At 46.9% G+C, this 21,480-nt stretch overlaps 1 protein-coding gene across 1 annotated transcript in view; it reads right to left on the reverse strand.

Annotated features, from left to right (window-relative positions):
- The window catches only part of STXBP3 (syntaxin binding protein 3), a 48,126-nt gene extending 41,606 nt beyond the window's left edge, over positions 1 to 6,520 (reverse strand). The window contains exon 1 of the mRNA XM_068242103.1: positions 6,320 to 6,520. Within this exon, the coding sequence (XP_068098204.1) occupies positions 6,320 to 6,365 (46 nt within the window). The 5' untranslated portion in view covers positions 6,366 to 6,520. The remainder of the gene's footprint in view (positions 1 to 6,319) is intronic.
- Positions 6,521 to 21,480: the final 14,960 nt, after the last annotated feature.

Consider the following 21,480-nt stretch of genomic DNA (forward strand, 5'->3'; position numbering starts at 1 on the left):
TATCTATGTCAAGATGGCATATTATTATTAAACAATGGGCTAAAAATTAGTGATGGACGTAAAACTGAAAAAAAACGCACCTTTATTTCCAAATAAAATATTGCCACCATACATTATACTAGGGATATAATTTTAACGTTGCAATAACCCAGGACAAATGGCCAAAAAAAAAAGTGTGGATTTTAATTATGACTCTGAGAAATAATGATTTTTTTCCCATTTTTTTTCCTTATTATTCCCATTATAATGCATCTAAAATTAAATCATTCTAAGTATAATGTACCACCCAAAGAAAGCCTAATTGGTGACAGAAAAAACAAGGTATAGATCATTTCGTTGTGATAAGTAGTGATAAAGTTATTGGAGAATGAATGGGAGGAGCGCTAAAATGTGAATATTCCTCTCGTCCATTAGGTGAAAAATACTCACGGGCTGAAATGGTTAAAAAAAAAAGCACTTCTTTGGTGTGCAAATGATTTGGGAATTTGGCTGACATCTTGTATAAATTCTTTCCTGGGAAAACCTTGGTAAAGAAAAAAGTTAATACTGAGAATCTCCTGTGAGGAGATGGACTAGTCCAAAATCATATGTCAGATCTGTCAGCTTTTCACTACCTACTGTGACAGCACCATAGGAAAAAGTTATTTATAGTTCATTCTGGGATATATGTACATTTTATATGTATGTATTTTTTTTTTAAAAAGATTCTTTAAATAAGTATGTATTTTAAATGTTAGTTGTTTGCGATAGAGGTCCTTTAACAAAGAGCCTCAACATATTAGATATACAGGCCTCAATTCACGGAGCATTATCAAACGTTTATCACACACTTTATCAAACGTTTGATAATTTACCTCATGGGTAAAATCTCATTTTAAATTCACTAAAGTGTTATATATTTATCGAATGTTTTACCGATAAAACGTTCAACAAATATATAACACCTTAGTGAATTCAAAATGAATTTTACCCATGAGGTAAATTATCAAACGTTTGATAAAGTGTTTGATAAACGTTTGATAATGCTCCGTGAATTGAGGCCAATGTTGTGTTCAAAATTATTCAATCCCCACTGAATGTCTATCCCAAAACTTTTGTGGTAGTGTTCTGTGGACTGATGAAACAAAATTAGAACTGTTTGGGCCCATGGATCAACGCTATGTTTGGAGGAGGAAGAACAAGGCCTATGAAGAAAAGAACACCTTGCCTACTGTGAAGCATGGCGGGGGGTCAATCATGCTTTGGGGCTGTTTTGCTTCTGCAGGTACAGGGAAGCTTCAGCGTGTGCAAGGTACCATGAATTCTCTTCAGTTCCAGGTGATATTGGATGAAAATGTGATGCAGTCCATCACAAACCTGAGGCTTGGGAGATGTTGGACCTTTCAACAGTACAATGATCCCAAGCATACCTCCAAGTTCACTAGAGCATGGTTGCAGATTAAAGGCTGGAACATTTTGGAGTGGCCATCGCAGTCTTAAATCCGATTGAGAACCTCTGGTGGGACTTAAAGAAAGCAGTTGCAAGGCACAAGCCTAAAGGTGGCCACACACCATTCAATTTTTTAAATATCTGTTCAATTTAAAAATTGCAATACATTTTTCTGACTGATTGTAACATTTCAAAAATATGACCAATGTACCACACACCTATGTTCAATTTTTTCCTCAATTATGATAAAAATGATTGGAAACTCAGAGAAAAATTGCTAGGGTGTGTATATTAATAAATTAACAACACACACCATACAATCTTTAGTAGAAATTGAAGAGAAATATCTGGCATTCCGGATAGATTTAAATAGAAAAAAAAACGGGAAATCCGATCAGATTTTTCAGTCTAATGAAAAAAAAAAAAAAAAAAAGCTTTCGATTTTTTCGAAAGATACAATCGATTTTATCGAATTACTGTAAAATCGGATCATTTTATTGTATCGTGTGTGGCCACCTTTGGAATGTGACTGAACTGGAGGCTTTTGCCCATGAAGAATGGGCTAAGATACCCATAGATCGCTGCAAGACTCTTGTGTCAAGCTATGCTTCACGTTTAAAAGCTGTTATAACTGGAAAAGGATGTTGTACTAAGAATGAATGTCACTTGGGTGTTGAATAAAACTAATAATGTGAGCACGGAAAAGACATTTGTGGTTATTTCATTATAAATGTTACGTTATATTTGTCTGACTTACAAGTACGTCTTTGATTTAATTGTAAACAAGATGACTGAAATGATCAAAATCAATGTCAAACTGGCCAAAACACTCAATTTTAGTGGGGGTTGAATAATTTTGAACACAACTGTACTTGTACAATAAATAGGGGCTGCAAATGACAAACCTGCATATATGAATATAAACTATGGCACAATATGAGAGGACACTGCACAATCAAGCTACAAGAAAGCAATCGCTGAACAATGACTTGGCCTCCTTTTACCTTTTTTACCTTTGGGACAGTCTGATTGCACCACAAACGTGTCACCAAGACACATCTACATTCTCCAAGTCCTGGATGGTCTTCATTACACCATGGAGCCTACACAGCGTAGAACCATCGCACAGGACACATCTTATGATGTGCACACTTTTGAACTGAACATGAATGCATTGATGCACACTGGGTCAGCACCCAAGCATCCACTCATAGCTCGAGGTGTTCATTTAACAGCATTCTAGGTCAGCTCCCAGTAACACTCAGGCTCCCTGCACACTGCAAATCCGTTTTCTGATTCCGTTTCCGATTCTGATTTTCAATTCCGATTTTCCTTGAATACATTCAACAGTAAGGCCTCTTGCACACTGCATGCATTTCCCATTCCGATTTTTAATCGGTTTTTACCTCCGATTCCGAATCAGATTTTTAATCTTTACTGCATGCTGCGTTTTTTGATCCGTTTTTCTGTTGAATGTATTCAGGGAAAATCGGAATTGAAAATCGGAATCGGAATCAGAAAATGGATTTGCAGTGTGCAGGGAGCCAAAGTGTGATTATAAGTCTTATCCTTCCTGGAACTTATTTGCATGTATATCCTCCCTGACACATTGAACTCTTGTACAGTGGCCTGGGTCAGCTCCCATGAGCCTGCTTATTGCTTCATACATGCATTTACTTGGGGGAAATCACAGACTATCTTATAATGATTGTGAACTGCAATAGTGACTGGACAAAGACTTTAACCACCCTGGCGTTCTATTAAGATCGCCAGGGCGGCTGCAGGAGGGTTTTTTTCTTAAATAAAAAAAAAACTATTTCATGCAGCCAACTGAAAGTTGGCTGCATGAAAGCCCACTAGAGGGCGCTCCGGAGGCGTTCTTCTGATCGCCTCCGGCGGCCAAAAGTAACACGGAAGGCCGCAATGAGCGGCCTTCCGTGTTTTGCTTACTTCGTCGCCATGGCGACGAGCGGAGTGACGTCATGGACATCAGCCGACGTCCTGACGTCAGCCGCCTCCGATCCAGCCCTTAGCGCTGGCCGGAACTATTTGTTCCGGCTGCGCAGGGCTCAGGCGGCTGGGGGGACCCTCTTTCGCCACTGCTCGCGGCGATCGGGCAGCACACGCGGCTGGCAAAGTGCCGGCTGCGTGTGCTGCTCTTTATTTCATCAAAATCGGCCCAGCAGGGCCTGAGCGGCACCCTCTGGCGGTAATGGACGAGCTGAGCTCGTCCATACCGCTAAGGTGGTTAAAATACAAAGCCTGAATGCAGCGATCAGTTGAAACGCAGCACTGTGAAGTCCCATAGAATTGCATGGGCAGTGAGTTGACATGCAGAATTATTCTGCAGTTCAACACAAGTGAGCATTGTGCACTAGGCCTTAGTCTAAATTTAATGGTGTAGCCAGCTCTAGTGTTTTGCCTGCCAACCAAGCTTGTGATTTAACAGGGAAAGGGACTATAGTATACAGTGGTGCATTTAGCCAGTAGCTGCCATCGTTTGCTGTGCGTGGCATCTCTTTGTCCCCCTCTTACTCCGTGGCTCAATCACGGTGGACAGGAGGATGCCACACACTACAAACGGTAGACTCGCTTGGGCGAGGATGCAGATCCATAGGGGAATGTGAGAGCAAGCACCCAATTCCAATGAGCAGGGGCCCAGTTGACGTTTGTTGGAGCATTGCCCAGGAACCGTACAAGGGACTCTGTGGTCATTAGGTTTCTGACCTTATCACATTACTTTAACAGAGCAAACTCATCACCTGCCTAATTCCTATTAAGTTTTATGCACTAGTGATGGGCGGGAGATTTTGTCAATCATTATACTGGCTGCCAGTCAACTGGTATTGTTAAAAAGGAGATAAATATGGCAGCCTCCATATCACTCTCACTTCAGTTGTTCTTTAAAGGGATACTGTAGGGGGGTCAGGGGAAAATGAGTTGAACTTACCCGGGGCTTCTAACGGTCCCCCGCAGATATCCTGTGTTGGCACAGCCACTCACCGATGCTCCGGCCCCGCCTCCGGTTCACTTCTGAAATTTCAGACTTTAAAGTCTGAAAACCACTGCGCCTGCGTTGCCGTGTCCTCGATCCCGCTGATGTCATCAAGAGCGCACAGCGCAGGCCCAGTATGGTCTGTGTCTGCGCAGTACACTCCTGGTGACATCAGCGGGAGCGAGGACACGGGCGTGCAGGCGCAGTGGTTTTCTGACTTTAAAGTCAGAAATTCCAGAAGTGAACTGGAGGCGGGGTCGGAGCATCGGTGAGTGGCTGCGCGGGCACAGGATGTCTGCGGTAAACCATTAGAAGCCCCGGGTAAGTTCAGCTCATTTTCCCCCGACCCCTACAGTATCCCTTTAAAAAAGGAACTTAAAGTGAACCCGAGGTGAAAATAAACTGATGAGATAAAAAAAATTGTATCTATCCTACTTCTTAAAAACTTTTTTTAAAATATCATATGGTTTTATTTTAGATTTGAAGTGTACCTGAGATGACATGTGACATGACGACATGTGTATATACAGTTGCAAGAACACACACACCTTTTTCCTGCTGCCTGAAAGAGTTAATATCCAGCTATCTCCAGTTGGGCTATAGCATCCCTCATTGATAACAAATTACAGCTATAAAACACTTTCCTAAGCAGATAACTGGGTTTCTGACCACATGAGATAGATAAAAATGTTAACTGTCCATGCATATTTCCTTAGGGACACTTTGAACAGAAACAATAAAACATTAGATTTACTTTGTAAATCTGTATACAGAAAATAATACATGAGATGTCAAAATAGTCATTTTTAGGAGTAAGAGGACAGATTCAATTGTTTAGCTCATCAGTTTATTTTTAACTCGGGTTCACTTTAAGCATTTACAAAATAAATTGAATGTTTTGTTGTCTTTACTCAGTGGCAGTCTATTAAGCATCCCTAAAGAAAAATACATGAACTATTGACCTTTTTCTATCTCCCCCTGCTCTCAGAAGTTGTATTCAATTTTCAGATCATTGAGAGATATATATATATATATATATATATATATATAGATAGATAGATAGATAGATAGATAGATAGATAGATAGATATAGATAGATATAGATGTATATATATATATATATATATATATATATAATCAGGCAAGGCACCTACAAGACAGAGGCTTTGTACATATGCATGTTTATCTCATGTCACCTCCCGAGGTATACGGAAGCTGCTATAAACAATAGCAGTTGCCTGACATCCTGCTCATCATTCTGGCATTAGCCTGTCTGAATCACACACCTGAAACAAGCATGCAGTTAATACTGCCATAAAGATCGAAACTACATGCTTGTTCAGGATCTATGAAGTATTAGATGCAGATGATCAGAAGGGCGGGCGGCCAGGCAGGTAAAAGGCAATATACATTAGATACATGTCAGCCTCCACATTCCTTTCACTTCAGGTTCCCTTTATTAAGATGCAATGAATCTCGTACATAAGCTGACTGCCAATTCATGGACGAACTAGTTAGACTGATACAAATCTTTCTAAACGTTCTACTTTCATGAAATCTATGCTATAATTTAGTGGTAGGGGATCTGCTCTGCACTGAGCTTAGCAACATCTACTTTTTAAAAAAAATTAAGAATAACATTATAACGGAAGCAGTAACTTTTGTTAAACAGGTTTCGTGACTTAATAAACAGAGGAAAATGCTAAGTGAGCATGCTTTGCATTAGGCAAGGTAGGTAAATCGGGAAATATTTGCTGTCAAGAACTTATGGACCGTAGGACACAGGAAAGCCCATAAACCCTGAGCACCAGAATGCACTGCAAATGTCTGTTAGAAATTGAGTTTTGCCCCAGGTCTCTCTGTAGGGCAGACATCTGCACGAGCTCCATACTCACTCTGCCACACCGTCTGCTTCAGACCCGTGTCGGTGCTGGCCGTCATATTAGCTGCCCGCACCAGCAGTCTTCCAGCACCAACTTTCCTTTTCACAACCGCTCCTTAGGCCTGGAGATGGAGAACTGACGTGACTTCCATTCGCGTCACACCTCTGTAGCTGATTAGCTGCAGGAACTAGGAAGACACCTCTGGCTGCCCGTCGCCGCAATTGGTCTTCGGCAAAATGGCCGCTGCGAGCTTACAGTTTTTTTTATATCTAAGAAGACATTTCCGGGAAGCTATCATGTCAATGTCATTATTATAATGGCATTCTTATATGTAACTTTCGTAATAGTTTCTGTTGTGGCCCAGGCTTAGGATATAACCATTTAAAGTAATGATATCTATTAGTGCAAAACAGTTGGGAAAATATGTTTTGACAGATTTGATTGAAGAGTGCAGATGGACAAAGAGATGTTAATATTTCTGACTACAGTTCCCTGCAGCTTCTTAGTGGTTCTTTTCCAAAATACATGCTATTTGCCAGGCCCGGATTTACCTCACAGGAGCATATAGGCACAGATGTCCTGGTGCGGTGCCCTAGACGTCGCCCACCAGCTATTGGCCAGGCCCAGATTTACCTTACAGGAGTTTATAGGAACAGATGTCCTGGCGACCTAGAGACGTCGCCCACAATGAATCTACAAACCCCTAACAAACTGCACTGCAAGTGTGCTGGCTGGCCCAGCTGTCACTTTTATCGGTAGCTACAGGTGCCCTTTAGTAATAGTCAGCCAGAGCTATCCTCAGTATTCAGTAGCTAGAGGTGCCCCAAGTATTCAGTAGCTAGAGGTGCCCCAAGTATTAGGTAGCTAAAGGCTGACTGAAGGGAGATCTGGTCAGTAAAACCTCCTATTTACACTCTGCTCTGGACTCTGCATAGGGAAGGAGAGAGGGGGGCACTAGCGGAGGGGAGTGAGCTGCCTTTCCATCATCAGGCAGCTGTAGGCAAGTGCCTACAGTGCCTTATGGTAAATCCGGCCCTGCTATTTGCATTAACGTTGCATACAAGGTCAGAGTTATTTAATTTACAGTGACCAGATTTTTCTGGGCCCAGGACTGGGGGAGGGGAATGTGACTTCAGATAGGCGCGCAGGGCGAAAAATGGGTGTGTGTCCATGACATCAGGTGGGCAGAGCTAACTAATGTAAAGGTGTAAAAATGATGTAACGGGCCACAGTTTCCTCCCAAAACAGTTATGCAAAGTGATCCTAATAGTAATTAGACAACGTTCCCTAAACACATAAGATAGAAGTGTTTTAGTTTCAAGGAGGGAGGGCGGAGCGAGACATGGCCCTGTGAGGACGTGCGGAGGTTGGGCTCCCGGCCACAGGACGCTAATTAATGGGTTTCACCTTCGCAGACTTTTCCTCTCTTCCCCCAATGTGGAATTGCAAGTAAGGCATCGTAAGACATCCCGCGGTAGGACCCTAAAGAGTAATAGAGATTCGCTAGACCATTACTTTACTTCCAGAGCCACCCGAAGTATGACATCCAAGATGGCCGACACGCCGGCCTCGGGCTATTCTCCTGCTAGCTCTCCCGGATTCCCAAGGGAGAACCGTGCACTTGACGAGCTGTGGGCATATCTGAAGGGCATGCCGACAAAAGCCGACATGCAGCAGCAGACGGAGCGAATCATCAGCTCCACGAAAGAAGAGCTTGCGGCCACAAGGGCGGATATAACTACCACTGTGCAGCTGGTGGGCTGCCTGGAGGCGGATGTGAAGGCCCTACGAGCGGAGAAAGTATCGCTCAGGGTGAATAGAGACAAGCAGGAGCTCCTACACAGCCATATGCACTCTCAGCTGGAAGATTTGCAGAATCAGAGCCGCAGGAATAATGTACGGGTTCGTGGCCTCCCAGAAGCTACTAGGCCCGATGACCTCCCAGTGATTCTATGGGCTATCTTCAGTAGACTGCTTAATAGGTCAGTGGACACCTCAATCAAGTTAGATAGGGCCCACTGCGCACTATGTCCGATGCCTGGGGTGCAGACCCCCTGCAGGACGTCATCTGCAGGGTGCATGACTTTTCCACTAAGGAACAGGCTGTATTTAGGTTTTGGGCTCCCCTAGGCACCCCAAACTTATGGCGCCCCCCCCCCATAGGTGCGGCGAAAAATGGGCGTGGTCACATAATGCAGTGGGCGTGTCAAAAACATACAGTGGGTGTGGCCAATTTAAATTTTCTAGTAAGAGTGCAGCCCAAAGTCGGTGGGGCCATGTTTTCTCCCCGGGTATGAGTAAAGTGACCCTAAAGAAAGCAAGTAGGAAATGCCCCTCCCCCCCCCCCCCCCCCCCCAAAAAAAAAAAAAACTCAACAAAACACATTAGCCAGTTTTCTCTCGCACAAAATAGTGGTAGGTATTAGATTGTGAGCTCCCCTGAGAAAAGTCAGTAACATGACTGTTCTCTGCAAAGTGCTGCAGAAATAGCCAGTGCTATATAAATACATAATAATATGGTAGGACATTAGACTATGGCAGGATTAGATTGTAAGCTCCTCAGAGGATAGTCAGTGACATGACTATGTACTCTGTGAAGTACTGCTGAAGATGGCAGTACAATATAGTACAGTAGTATGGCAGCATGGGGGCGTAGTGGTTAGCGCTCTCGCCTTGCAGCGCTGGGTTCCCGGTTCGAATCCCAGCGAGGTCAACATCTGCAAGGAGTTTGTATGTTCTCCCTGTGTCTGTGTGGGTTTCCTTCAGACACTCTGGTTTCCTCCCACATTCCAATAGCATACGACACAGATAAGTTAATTGGCTTCCCCCTATAAATTGGCCCTAGACTATGATACATACACACATGACTATGGTAGGGATTAGATTGTGAGCCCCTCTGTAGGACAGTTAGGTGACAAGACAATATACTCTGTACAGCGCTGCGTAATATGTTGGCGCTATATAAATAATAAGTATAAGTACAGTATAAAGTAGCCAGGTCTATAGGTGTCCCCAATGCAGACATACTATAGGTGTTCCCAGTATAGATAGCCAGGTCTATAGGTATCCCCAGTTTAGGTAGTAGTCAGGGGCGTAACTAGAAATCACTGGGCCCCCTTGCAAAAAATTTGGATAGGGCCCCCCATAGGTGCCAAATAATCATAATGGGGCAGGGCTTCACTATAAAATAATTGTAATGGGGCAGCGTTTCACCATAAAATAATCGTAATGCAGCAATTTTCACCAGAAAATAATTGCAACGTTAGCAGCATTTCAGCAGAGAATAATCGCACTGTAGGCAACATTTCACCAGAAAATAATCGCAATGTGGGCAACATTTCACCAGAAATTAATCGCAATCAGTGCAAAATTTCAGCAGAGAATAATCGCAATGAATGCAACATTTCAGCAGAGAATAATCGCAATGTGGGCAGTATAACACCAAAAGATAATCGTACAGTGGGCATAATTTAAAGGGACACTTAAATCAAACAAAAACAATGAGTTTTACTCACCTGGGGCTTCCAATAGCCCGCTGCAGCTGTCCAGTGCCCTCGCCATCTCCCTCCGATCCTCCTGGCCCCGCCGGCAGCCACTTCCTGTTACGGTGACAGAAGCTGACAGGCTGGGGACGCGAGTGATTCTTCGCGTTCCTGGCCACAATAGCGCCATCTATGCTGCTATAGCATATATCATATACCATATAGCATCATAGAGGGTGCAAATGTGTCTGGGAACGCGAAGAATCACTCGCGTCCCGAGCCTGTCAGCTCCTGTCACCGAAACAGGAAGTGGCTGCTGGCGGGGCCAGGAGGATCGGAGAGAGACGGCGAGGGCATCGGACAGCTGCAGGGGGCTATTGGAAGCCCTAGGTGAGTAAAACTCATTTTTTTTGTTTGACTTAAGTGTCCCTTTAAGCAGAGAAGATAGAGCGGAGCAGGCACACACAGCAGCGTGAAGGCGGGTAGAGGTGGTGATCCGTGGAGATTGATGCGATTGGAGGCAAAGCTACAGCGTCAAGCTCTGCCTCCCCGGGCAGCAATATCCACATCCTAGAAAGTCGTGGATTTTTGCCCCAGTAGTTGGGGTGATTAAGGACTCGTTTTGATGCAGGATAGCGGTGTTTCAGTTATGCCATTAATGCTGAAGAGGACTGCCTAAAAAAAGATGTAATTTTGTAGGCTTCAGACTCTCTTTAAAGGACTTTCGGGTCCCCGCCGCTCAATAGCCCCCCGGGCCGGCTCCCGACCACACGGCCCGGGCTCTCCTGCCTCCACTAACATGGCGCATGAGCTGGCCGCGGCTGCACAGTCCACATAGCCGCGAGTGCGGCTGCGCAGCTCTAGGGCCAACCCCCCGATCCAGGCTACAGGAAAAAGCCTGCGCAGCCGCGGCCATGTTAGTGGAGGCAGGAGAGCCCGGGCCGTGCGGTCGGGAGCCGGCCCGGGGGGCTATTGAGCGGCGTGGGCCCGTCGGAACGGCACGGAGGGCGCAGACGGCCTACACGTGATGCAAGTATTTCACTTTTTTTACACTTGGCCTTGGAAGTCCTTTAAGGTCAGACATTGCTGATTATAATCTAAACTGCCCCAGCTTACACAGTGCTGCTCCTGGTAATACAGAAGTCAGCTGTCATTATTACCTGTATCACTGGCCACTGCAAAACCAGACTGACCTGCATTATTGATTCATTATTCTGATTAGAATAATGAATCAATAGTCCAGGGCACTCTGTGTCACAGCAGCCAGTGAAACAGGCAATAATGACAGCTAACTTATGTAAACTGGAGAGTGAAGCACTGTGCACATCTGCTAGAGTACATTTGAAATCGGCGCCGTTTACTTGGGCGCGGGATACAGCCGTTATATGGCTGATCCTGTTTCTGCACAAGTCCGGGCCGTTTTAATTACTATTCCCCCTCCAGGCCACCATGGATAGTGGGGGAAAGAAATAATTTGGCTTCCAGCGATTTATTGTGTTTTTTAAGCAACCTCGGCTCCGTCTTCTGACGGAGCCGATGTTACTCACTGAGCTCTGCAATAGGAATGATTCCTATTGTAGTCTATGGAGGCGCCGGCTGCGCCCAAATCTAGCAGCGCTGAAAGGCACTGCTCCGCATCTGCTACCTCTCCCTTCTAGCCTGTCAGTCAGAAAGCTTGCCAGAAATCATATCCTTCCACTCACCATGCTGCTGCTGCACAGATCTCTGGCCTCTTCACTCGCCATGCTGCTGCTGCTGCACAGATCTCCCCTGGCCCCTTCACTCGCCATGCTGCTGCTGCACAGATCTCCCCTGGCCCCTTCACTCGCCATGCTGCTGCTGCTGCACAGATCTCCTCTAGCCCCTTCACTCGCCATGCTGCTGCTGCACAGATTTCCTCTGGCCAGGGGGAAATCGGAAGATCTATAGTGTAACCAGAATCTGGTTACCAGATTGTATTGTGTCTCAGAGACACATTGAAACTGCCGCCGTTTGGCCGGGACAGGAAGGGGGTGTGGCCCCACATCCAATACAGGAAGAAGCAGAAGGCTCACAGGCTCGCCGGTCACTGCCACTCTGCTGGAGGGAGAGGGGGGGAGCGAGTCCCCTCCATGTGTGCGTGCGCTCTCAGCGCTCTCCCCCCCCCCCCCCCCCCTTCGAAAAAAAAAATTAAAACATTTTTTTAATAAAAAAATGTAAAAGAAAAAAAAATATAAATAAATGAACTATGAGTGGCCGTAAGGTCCCGGGATACTGACTGTCATGTACAGTAGAGTCTGTGTGGTCGTTTGCCTCTCTCTGATGTCCCCCTACTAACTTTACATATGTTCACATTGCCTTTTTCCTTCAGTTTGCACTATTTGTGCAGGAGCATTAACATTTCTTTTTAGTTTTGCTGGTCCTGATGTGATAAGGTTCTCACCTCCACATTTCTATTACCTGATGAGACTTTGGACACTAACAATGAGGGCCTTTTTCCACTAGCCTGCGATTTGCGATTTGCTTCTGATCGCAAATCGCAAGGTACATTAAACTAATGGAAACTGCAGCAGCAATTTCCGTTAGTGCGATCCGATTGCGATGCGATTTTGGTCAAATCGCAATCGTAGTTCTGCCGCGTTTTGTATGCGATTGAGCTGTACTATAATGAGTATAGTAGCTCAATCGCAATCGCAATCGCATGGTGGAAATTGAAACGCGATTGCGATCGCGATCGGAATCGCGATCGCAATCGCGATCGCATTTCATAGTGGAAAAGAGCCCTGAGTGTTTGGGATGCTTGTGTAAGGGCAATAAAAATGTTTGATTTTCAGGTCCTGATGTGATGGGATTATTATCTGCACATTACTACTGCATGATGGGACTCTGGTGTCACTACGAACTATGCGTGTAGCACTTGTGTGAGCCTTTGCAGACAATAATGTCAAGGACCACAAGGGCCGGTCCATGATTGGGTTAATCGCTCAGAGTCAGAAACTCGCTGTCGCTTTGCGCATAGATACCCATATGTGGTTTCGCAATCTATGAACCGACTAGCCGAGAGGAGCGTTCTGACTCCAAAGGATTCACCACACACATAAAATTCAAATGCTTGCCACCACATTCTAATAACGGAGCACGACCGTAACTATAACACACTGAGAACACTTAATTAACCCTTAGCATTATGCAGGGATCGGTGGCAGATCTGTCTATCTGTGCCTGATATCAGCATACAGGTTGTAGATCCAAATACTATAAAACAGAAGGTAACGCTTTCGGAGGAGCAAGTACGATTGTGTATGTTCAGGAACAGGTCATAACCGTTAAAACGATTTTTAAACATTTTATTTATTTTTTTTAAACATTTTAATAACAAAAATGCATTACACACATTCACATAAACTAATTAACATATAAACACAAAGCTTAACCACTTGATGACCCAGCCTTCACCCCCCCTTAAGGACCAGCACTGTTTTTTATGATCTGTGCTGGGTGGGCTCTGCAGCCCCCAGCACAGATCAGGGTGCATGCAGAGCGATCAGATCGCCCCCCTTTTTTCCCCCCTATGGGGATGATGTGCAGGGGGGGTCTGATCGCTCCTGACTGCCTGAGGTTTGCGGGGGGGGGGGGGGGGCACCTCAAAGCCCGCCTCCGAAGTGAATTTCCCCCCCTCCCTCTCCTACCTGTCCCCCCTGGTAATCGGGGCTGCACAGGACGCTATCCGTCCTGTGCAGCCTGTGACAGGATGTCCTCTGTCACAGCAGCGCGCCGTTCAATGTAAACAAAGGAGACAAATGTCTCCTGCGTTTACATTTAGTCTGCGAGCCGCGATCAGCGGCTCGCAGGCTATTCACGGAGACCCGCTCCGTGATCTAACAGGAAACGGCCGCTTGCGCAAGCAGCCTTTCCTGATTAATTAGGGAGGCACCTGGCGACGCAGATGTGCGTCGCTGGTCCTCCAGCTACCACTCTGCTGCCGCACGGTATGAGTGTGCGGTCGGCAAGTGGTTAAAATAAAAGAGAGTAACTTAGCTTAGGAGTGTTTGTGGGATTGAATGAAACAAAGTCCAGTTCAAATGCAGGCATTGGTTTCAGAGTCCTTGAAACAAAGCAAATTATGGAGGTCCATGGGCCCTGATCTCCTGGAGGGCATGTGTGTGAAATTCTTAGTCAATGGAATTTGGGAGACACATGGTCGCTGAAGGACCAAACTTTTATAGAATCTAAAGGTAGCCATACACTGGTCGATTTGCCATTAGATCGACCAGCTGACAAATCCCTATCTGATCGAATCTGATCAGAGAGGGATCGTATGGCTGCCTTTACTGCAAACAGATTGTGAATCGATTTCAGCCTGAAACCGATCACAATCTGTGGAGCCGCCGCTGCCGCCTGTCCCCCCCCCTCCCCCCCGCGCATACATTACCTGACGCTGGCTCCCGGGCATCTTCTCCGCATCTTCTCCACGCTGCACCCGCTCCATCCCGGCTCTTCCTGTGTCACTCCATGACCAGGAAGTTCAAATAGAGCGCCCTCTATTTGAACTTCCTGGTCACTGCAGTGACAGGAAGCGCCGGGATGGAGCGGGTGCAGCGCGGAGAAGATGCGTAGAAGACGCCCGGGAGCCAGCGCCAGGTAATGTATACCTGATCGGATCGGCCGCCGCTAGCGACGCGCTCCTTACCCGCGGGCGATCGAGGGTAATTTCCCGCACGGCGCGCTCGACGGACCGATCCGATTTCGGGAGGAAATCGGATCGGCGGGTGCGTTTAGCGCGAACGATTGGTAGCAGATTCGATCCCAGGATCGAATCTGCTGTCGAAACGGCCGCGAATCGGGCCAGTGTATGGCCACCTTAACTTTTGGTGGGCTATCTTCCCTGAAAACTGAGTGTGTATACCCCCTGGTGATTAAAGTGAATGGGAACCGCATTTAAAAAAATTAGACAGATACTTACCCAAGGAGAGGGCCCTATAGAGCCTTCCGGCTCCTCTCCTGGTCCCTTCATTCCAGTGCTAGCTCGCCCGGTAGCAGTATTTGACTAAATTAGTAAAATACCGCTTTACCCAGTCGAAGGAGGCTTCAGAAGTCTTCAGGGAGCACGAGGTACTGCGCCTGCGCAAGCACGCTCTCTTGCATGCTCACGCCTGTGCAGCATGGAGCCGCACGTCTTCGGGAGGACACGGCTTCCGAAGATTTCCAAATAACCTCTCGGCGGGGGATTGAAACCGGGGGGGGGGGGGGGGGCAGCACAGGATAGAAAGCACAGAGAGAGGAGACGGAAGGCTCTATACGACCCAGATCCTTCCTTCTCCTTAGGTAAGTATTTGTTTCTTTTTTTTTAAATGCGGTTCCCATTCACTTTAAGGTAGGCAAAACTTTTTTCAAGCAGAGAATGACACGGTTTAACAATAACCTTCACCATTTTTGTATGGATTGGCCTACAGCGAATTCGAGGGCAGATTTGTAACCTGCGGCCAATGCTTAATTAAATGACACTAAATATTGATAGGTTAACATGTGTGGTCAGCAAACGCTGAATAACTCAGTTTCCATAGCAGCAAGAATGCTATAAGTTGAATGAATTATTATTAAAATTTTTAGAAACCGGGAAATATGTTTGTTTTCTGTCTGTGATAACTCCTTCTGTAGATATTAATAACTGAGATTTTCCTATTGTCTAATTCAATGTTCTGGAGGGAAATTTTGGGAGGGAAAGGTTATCTGATGATGCTGCCTTCCAAGAGTAACATTTGTCAGTAACACCTCTATGTGAAATGCTTCCTATTCAGAGTGGATGATGGGAGAAAGGAAAAAAGACACATGTGCCTGTATATTTAAACAGAAAAATGACTGCTGTGCTATGAATTGATTTTGTGCACGAATTTTCGTATCATTCATGACAAATAAATCTGCAGAAACTGCATGATGCTATTTATTTGCATGCCCTTTAGTAATCATGAGCTGTCAACATGCCAAATGCTGCAATAATAACCCTAAAGTAAAGTAAATAAACCCATATGAACATGTACCAACTACACATAAACTATTTATGTATTTGTACTTGTACTATTGATTGTCATGACTGTACAGTGTCTTGAACTTCTCATGTTTATATGTTCACCAATATATGTTTTGTACTATGTACAGTGCTACGGAAGATGTTGGCACTATATAAATACAAAATAATAATAATAATAATGTAGCCAACTATGACCATCAAATAATAAATACAGCAACCATTCCCTCCAAAACATGAAATACAACAAACTGTTTCCTCAGACACATGGAATACAAGAACCATTACCTCCGACACATGAAATGCAACAACCATTACCTCCAACACATGAAATGCAACAACCGTTTCCCCCGACACATGAAATACAAGAACCATTACCTCCGACACATCAAAAATGCAAGAACCTTTACCTCCGACACATGATATGCAACAATTATTACTTATGACAAATGAAATGCAGCAAACAATTCCCTTGTCACAGGCAGTGAGGCAAACGTGAACATGACACATGAATTGCAGCAAATGGGAAATGAGGGACACATTACCTCCCACACATGTTAAAATTCAGTAAACCTTACCCTCCACACATGAAATGCAGCACACATGTGAGATGCACATACGATAACCCACATATATGAAATTCAGCAAATGTTACCTCAGACATAAATGCATTAAATGTTCCAGCCCACTGGGTGCTGGTGGGTTGGAGTCGATGAGTTGGGTGGGAGAGTGACACTGTGTGCTGCTTAGAGGGTGACACTTGGCAGGGAGGAGGGTGACACTGGGCAGCAAGGAGGATGACACTGGATGGGAAGGAGGGTGACACTGGATGGGAAGGAGGGTGACACTGGGTGGGTAGGAGGGTGACACTGGGTGGGAAGGAAGGTGACTCGAGTAAGTAGGAGGAGGGTGACACTAGGTGGGGAAAAGGGTGACACTGACTGGGTAGGGAGTAGTGTTGGGCGAACACCTAGATGTTCGGGTTCGCGAACGTTCGCCGAACATCGCCGCGATGTTCGGGTGTTCGCGCCGAACTCCGAACATAATGGAAGTCAATGGGGACCCGAACTTTGTAAAGCTTCCTTACATGCTACATACCCCAAATTAGCAGGGTATGTGCACCTTGGGAGTGGGTACAAGAGGAAAAAAAATATTTTAAAAAGAGCTTATAGTTTTTGAGAAAATTGATTGTAAAGTTTCAAAGGAAAAACTGTCTTTTAAATGTGGAAAATGTCATGTTTCTTTGTACAGGTAACATGCTTTTTTTCGCCATGCAGTCATAAATGTAATACAGAGAAGAGGTTCCAGGAAAAGGGACCGGTAACACTAACCCAGCACCAGCAGCAGCACACGTGATGGAACAGGAGGAGGAGGCGCAGGAGGAGAAGGCCACGCTTTTTGAGACACAACAACCCAGGCCTTGCATGAGGACAAGAAGCGTGCGGATAGCATGCTTTGTACCGCCATGCAGTCATAAATGTAATAAAGATAAGTGGTTCAATAAACAGGGACCACGCGGCAACGCTAACCCAGCACCAGCAGACGTGATGGAACAGGAGGAGGCGCAGGAGGAGAAGGCCACGCTTTGTGAGACACAACCACCCAGGCCTTGCATGAGGACAAGAAGCGTGTGGATAGCATGCTTTGTACCGCCATGCAGTCATAAATGTAATAAAGATAAGTGGTTCAATAAACAGGGACCACGCGGCAACGCTAACCCAGCAGCAGGAGACGTGATGGAACAGGAGCAGGCGCAGGAGGAGAAGTCCATGCTTTTTGAGACACAACAACCCAGGCCTTGCATGAGGACAAAAAGCGTGCGGATAGCATGCTTTGTACCGCCATGCAGTCATAAATGTAATAAAGATAAGAGGTTCCATAAACAGGGACCGGCAACGCTAACCCAGCAGCAGCAGCAGCACACGTGATGGAACAGGAGCAGGCGCAGGAGGAGAAGGCCATGTTTTTTGAGACACAACAACCCAGGCCTTGCATGAGGACAAAAAGCGTGCGGATATAGCAGCAATGCTTTTTGCCGCCATGCAGTCATAAATGTAATACAGATGAGAGGTTCAATAAACAGGGACCGGAAACGCTAAACCATCCCAGATGTTCATTGGTCATGTTACTTGGTTGGGGTCCTGGAGTGTTGCGTAGTCGTTTCCAATCCAGGATTGATTAATTTTAATTTGAGTCAGACGGTCTGCATTTTCTGTGGAGAGGCGGATACTCCGATCTGTGACAATGCCTCCGGCAGCACTGAAACAGCGTTCCGACATAACGCTGGCTGCGGGCAAGCCAGCACCTCTATTGCGTACATTGCCAGTTCGTGCCAGGTGTCTAGCTTCGATACCCAATAGTTGAAGGGTGCAGATGGATTGTTCGACACAGCTACGTCATCTGACATGTAGTCCTTGACCATCTTCTCCAGGCGATCGGTGTTGGAGGTGGATCTGCACGCTTGCTGTTCAGTGGGCTGCTGCTGCATGGGTGTCAGAAAATTTTCCCACTCCAAGGACACTGCCGATACCATTCCCTTTTGGGCACTAGCTGCGGCTTGCGTTGTTTGCTGCCCTCCTGGTCGTCCTGGGTTTGCGGAAGTCAGTCTGTCGGCGTACAACTGGCTAGAGGAGGGGGAGGATGTCAATCTCCTCTCTAAAGTCTCCACAAGGGCCTGCTGGTATTCTTCCATTTTGACCTGTCTGACTCTTTCTTCAAGCAGTTTTGGAACATTGTGTTTGTACCGTGGATCCAGAAGGGTATAAACCCAGTAATTGGTGTTGTCCAGAATGCGCACAATGCGTGGGTCGCGTTCAATGCAGTCTAGCATGAATTGAGCCATGTGTGCCAGAGTCCTACCAGAATCCTCATCATCCTCTTGTGAGCGTTGTGATAGTTGTTGTGATGCATCATAGTCGTCACCTTCCTCCTGGTCTGCTTCTGCTGACCATTCGCGCTGAATTGTGGAAGTCCAACGTGCACCGCTCTGGCCCTCGTCAGTGGTGGCATGAAATTCCTGCTCCAACTCCAGCTGTTCCTCCTCCTCTTCTTCGTCATAGCTGCTGGGGCCAGCGTTTCCTGAGGCGGATGGCCTGATGTTGGTACCATCACTCTGATCGTTTTCTCCTTCAGATTCCCCCAGTTGCATCATGACAGCTGTTTCCTTGATTTTCAACATTGACCTCTTCAGTAAACACAGCAGTGGTATGGTAATGCTGACTGAAGAGTTGTCACTGCTCACAAGCAACGTGGATTGCTCAAAATTTTGGAGGACTTGGCAGAGGTCCAACATGTTGGCCCAATCGGATCCACAGAAGCTTGGCAGCTGTCCGGATGCGCCTCGGTACTGCGCCGTCATGTACTGGACCACTGCACTCTTCTGCTCGCAAAAGCGGGCTAGCATGTGCAGCGTAGAATTCCAGCGCGTAGGGACATCACACAGCAAACGATGGTGGGGGAGATTGAAGCGCTCCTGCATCTTGGCGAGTGCCCCCGAAGCAGTACTGGAATTTCTACAATGTTTGGCCACTCGACGCACCTTCAACAGAAGATCGGCCACGCCTGGGTATGTCCTCAGGAACCGCTGAACTACTAGGTCCATCACGTGCGCCAGGCAAGGGATGTGTGTCAGCTTAGCCAACCTTAAAGCGCGAATGAGATTACTCCCATTATCACACACAACCATGCCCGGTTTCAGGTCCAGCGGTGCCAGCCACAAATCCGTCTGTTCCTTTATTCCCCTCCAAATTTCCTCCCCTGTGTGCTGCTTATCCCCAAGGCAGATCAGCTTCAGCAACGCTTGCTGACGCATGCCAACAGCTGTGCTGCACTGCTTCCACGATCCTACTGCTGCTGGTGCTGGGTTAGCGTTTCCGGATGAGGTACAGCTTTGAGATGCGTTGGAGGAGAAGGAGTCAGAGAGGTAGGTGCTGCTGTTATCCAGTGGGAGGGACGGCGGTGCAGCTGTTTGCGGCGTGGGCAACACCCGCGCCGTAGCAGGTGAGGAATCGCTGCCAGGCTCCACAAGGTTCACCCAGTGCACGGTAAGGGAGATGTATCGACCCTGGCCGAACGCACTCGTCCAGGTGTCAGTGGTGAGGTGAACCTTGCAGGCAACAGCATTCTTCAAGCTTCGGGTTATTTTGCTGACCACGTGCTCATGCAACTCAGGCACTGCAGAGCGCGCAAAGTGGTAGCGGCTGGGAACCACGTAACATGGGATGGCCACTGACATCATGCCCTTGAAGCTGTTTGTCTCCACCACTCGATATGGCAGCATTTCGCAGGCCAGAAACTTGGCTATGCTGGATGTTACTGCCACGGCCCGGGGGTCATTTGCTGGCAATTTCCTCTTGCGCTCAAACATCTCCGACACAGACAACTGAACCGTAGCGCTGCACACGGAAGGGCTGTTGGTTGTTGTGTTTGATGAACACTGGGAGACCTCAAGAGCACTACTCCGGAAAGTGACAGTGTCAGCGTCGTCTGATGTTTGTGAATGTTGTGAACCACGCAATGGCTGGGCTACTGCTGCTGCTGAGGCGGGTCTGGTGGTGAGTCTGGTGAACCCAAGGGAGGCAGTGTTGCTGGTACCCTGTCCTGCCGCGTTTGCCCAAAGAGTGGGATGTTTGGATAGCATGTGGCGGCTCATGCTGGTGGTGGAGAGGTTGTTAATACTTTTCCCCCTGCTCAGGCGGGTCTTGCACACCTTGCAAATCGCCATGGTAACATCCTCAGTGCAGTCTTCAAAGAAAGCCCAGACTTTGGAGCACCTGCCTTGCTGGCGATTTCTGTTTGCTCCTCTTTTGCCTCTCACTTGAACTTCCACGCTTGTGGTGCCTGAAATTGCGCGCCGCCTACCTTGTGGCACAAGGCGAACTCGTGCAGCAGTGGATTCTTCAACAGACTCATCTGTGCTGCTGCTACGCCGGCGATGTTCTCGTTCACAAACAAAATCTGGGTCTCTGTCCACAGTGTCCATACCCTCCTCTTCCATCTCCTCAAACTCGTCATATGTCATTGTGGGGGGCCGCCGCCGTGGAGTAGAGCTCCCCAGAACAACCTCTGCACAGCTCACTCCAACGTCGTCTTCTAGAGCTTCTCGGCCGACCTCCTGCAATTGCAACCCCTCCTGCCCAACTTGCTCTGGGATTTGGGTTTCAAAGTCCTCGGACTCGCCTTGTATTTCAGTGCCCGGTGCATTTCCCACAGTTAATGGTTGTGAATCCGGGCACAACATTTCTGGCTGTTCCTCCATTGACCTTTCAAAGGTGGAAGTTTGTTGGCCTGGGAATAGCTCCTGCGAATACCCCATTGTGTCCTGAGGTAATTCATCGGACTGGTTATCTGGCAGTTGTGTGCGTGGTGTCGCTGCCGGTTGTGTCAGCTTTGTGCCCACTGGCTCCTTGTAACTGGCTGAGGACTCGGACCTCGTGCGTGATGTGCTGGTGCTGCTTAACCCACTGCTGGACGCTTGAGATGTCATCCAAGTAATTATCTGGTCCTGTTCTTTTGGATCTGTGAGGGTTGTTGTCCTGGACAACATGGGCGGTATTGAGTGGGTTTTCTTGGGTGCTCCCCTGTGGCCTGTACGTGAACCATCAGGGGAAACACCTCTTCCCTTGCCCCTCCCTCTTTCACCGGATTTCTTCCTCATTTCACTTATCCTTAAAGTACACGCTGACTGGC

The sequence above is a fragment of the Hyperolius riggenbachi genome, chromosome 6 (genome assembly GCF_040937935.1).
Source record: "Hyperolius riggenbachi isolate aHypRig1 chromosome 6, aHypRig1.pri, whole genome shotgun sequence".
Classification (NCBI taxonomy): domain Eukaryota; kingdom Metazoa; phylum Chordata; class Amphibia; order Anura; family Hyperoliidae; genus Hyperolius; species Hyperolius riggenbachi.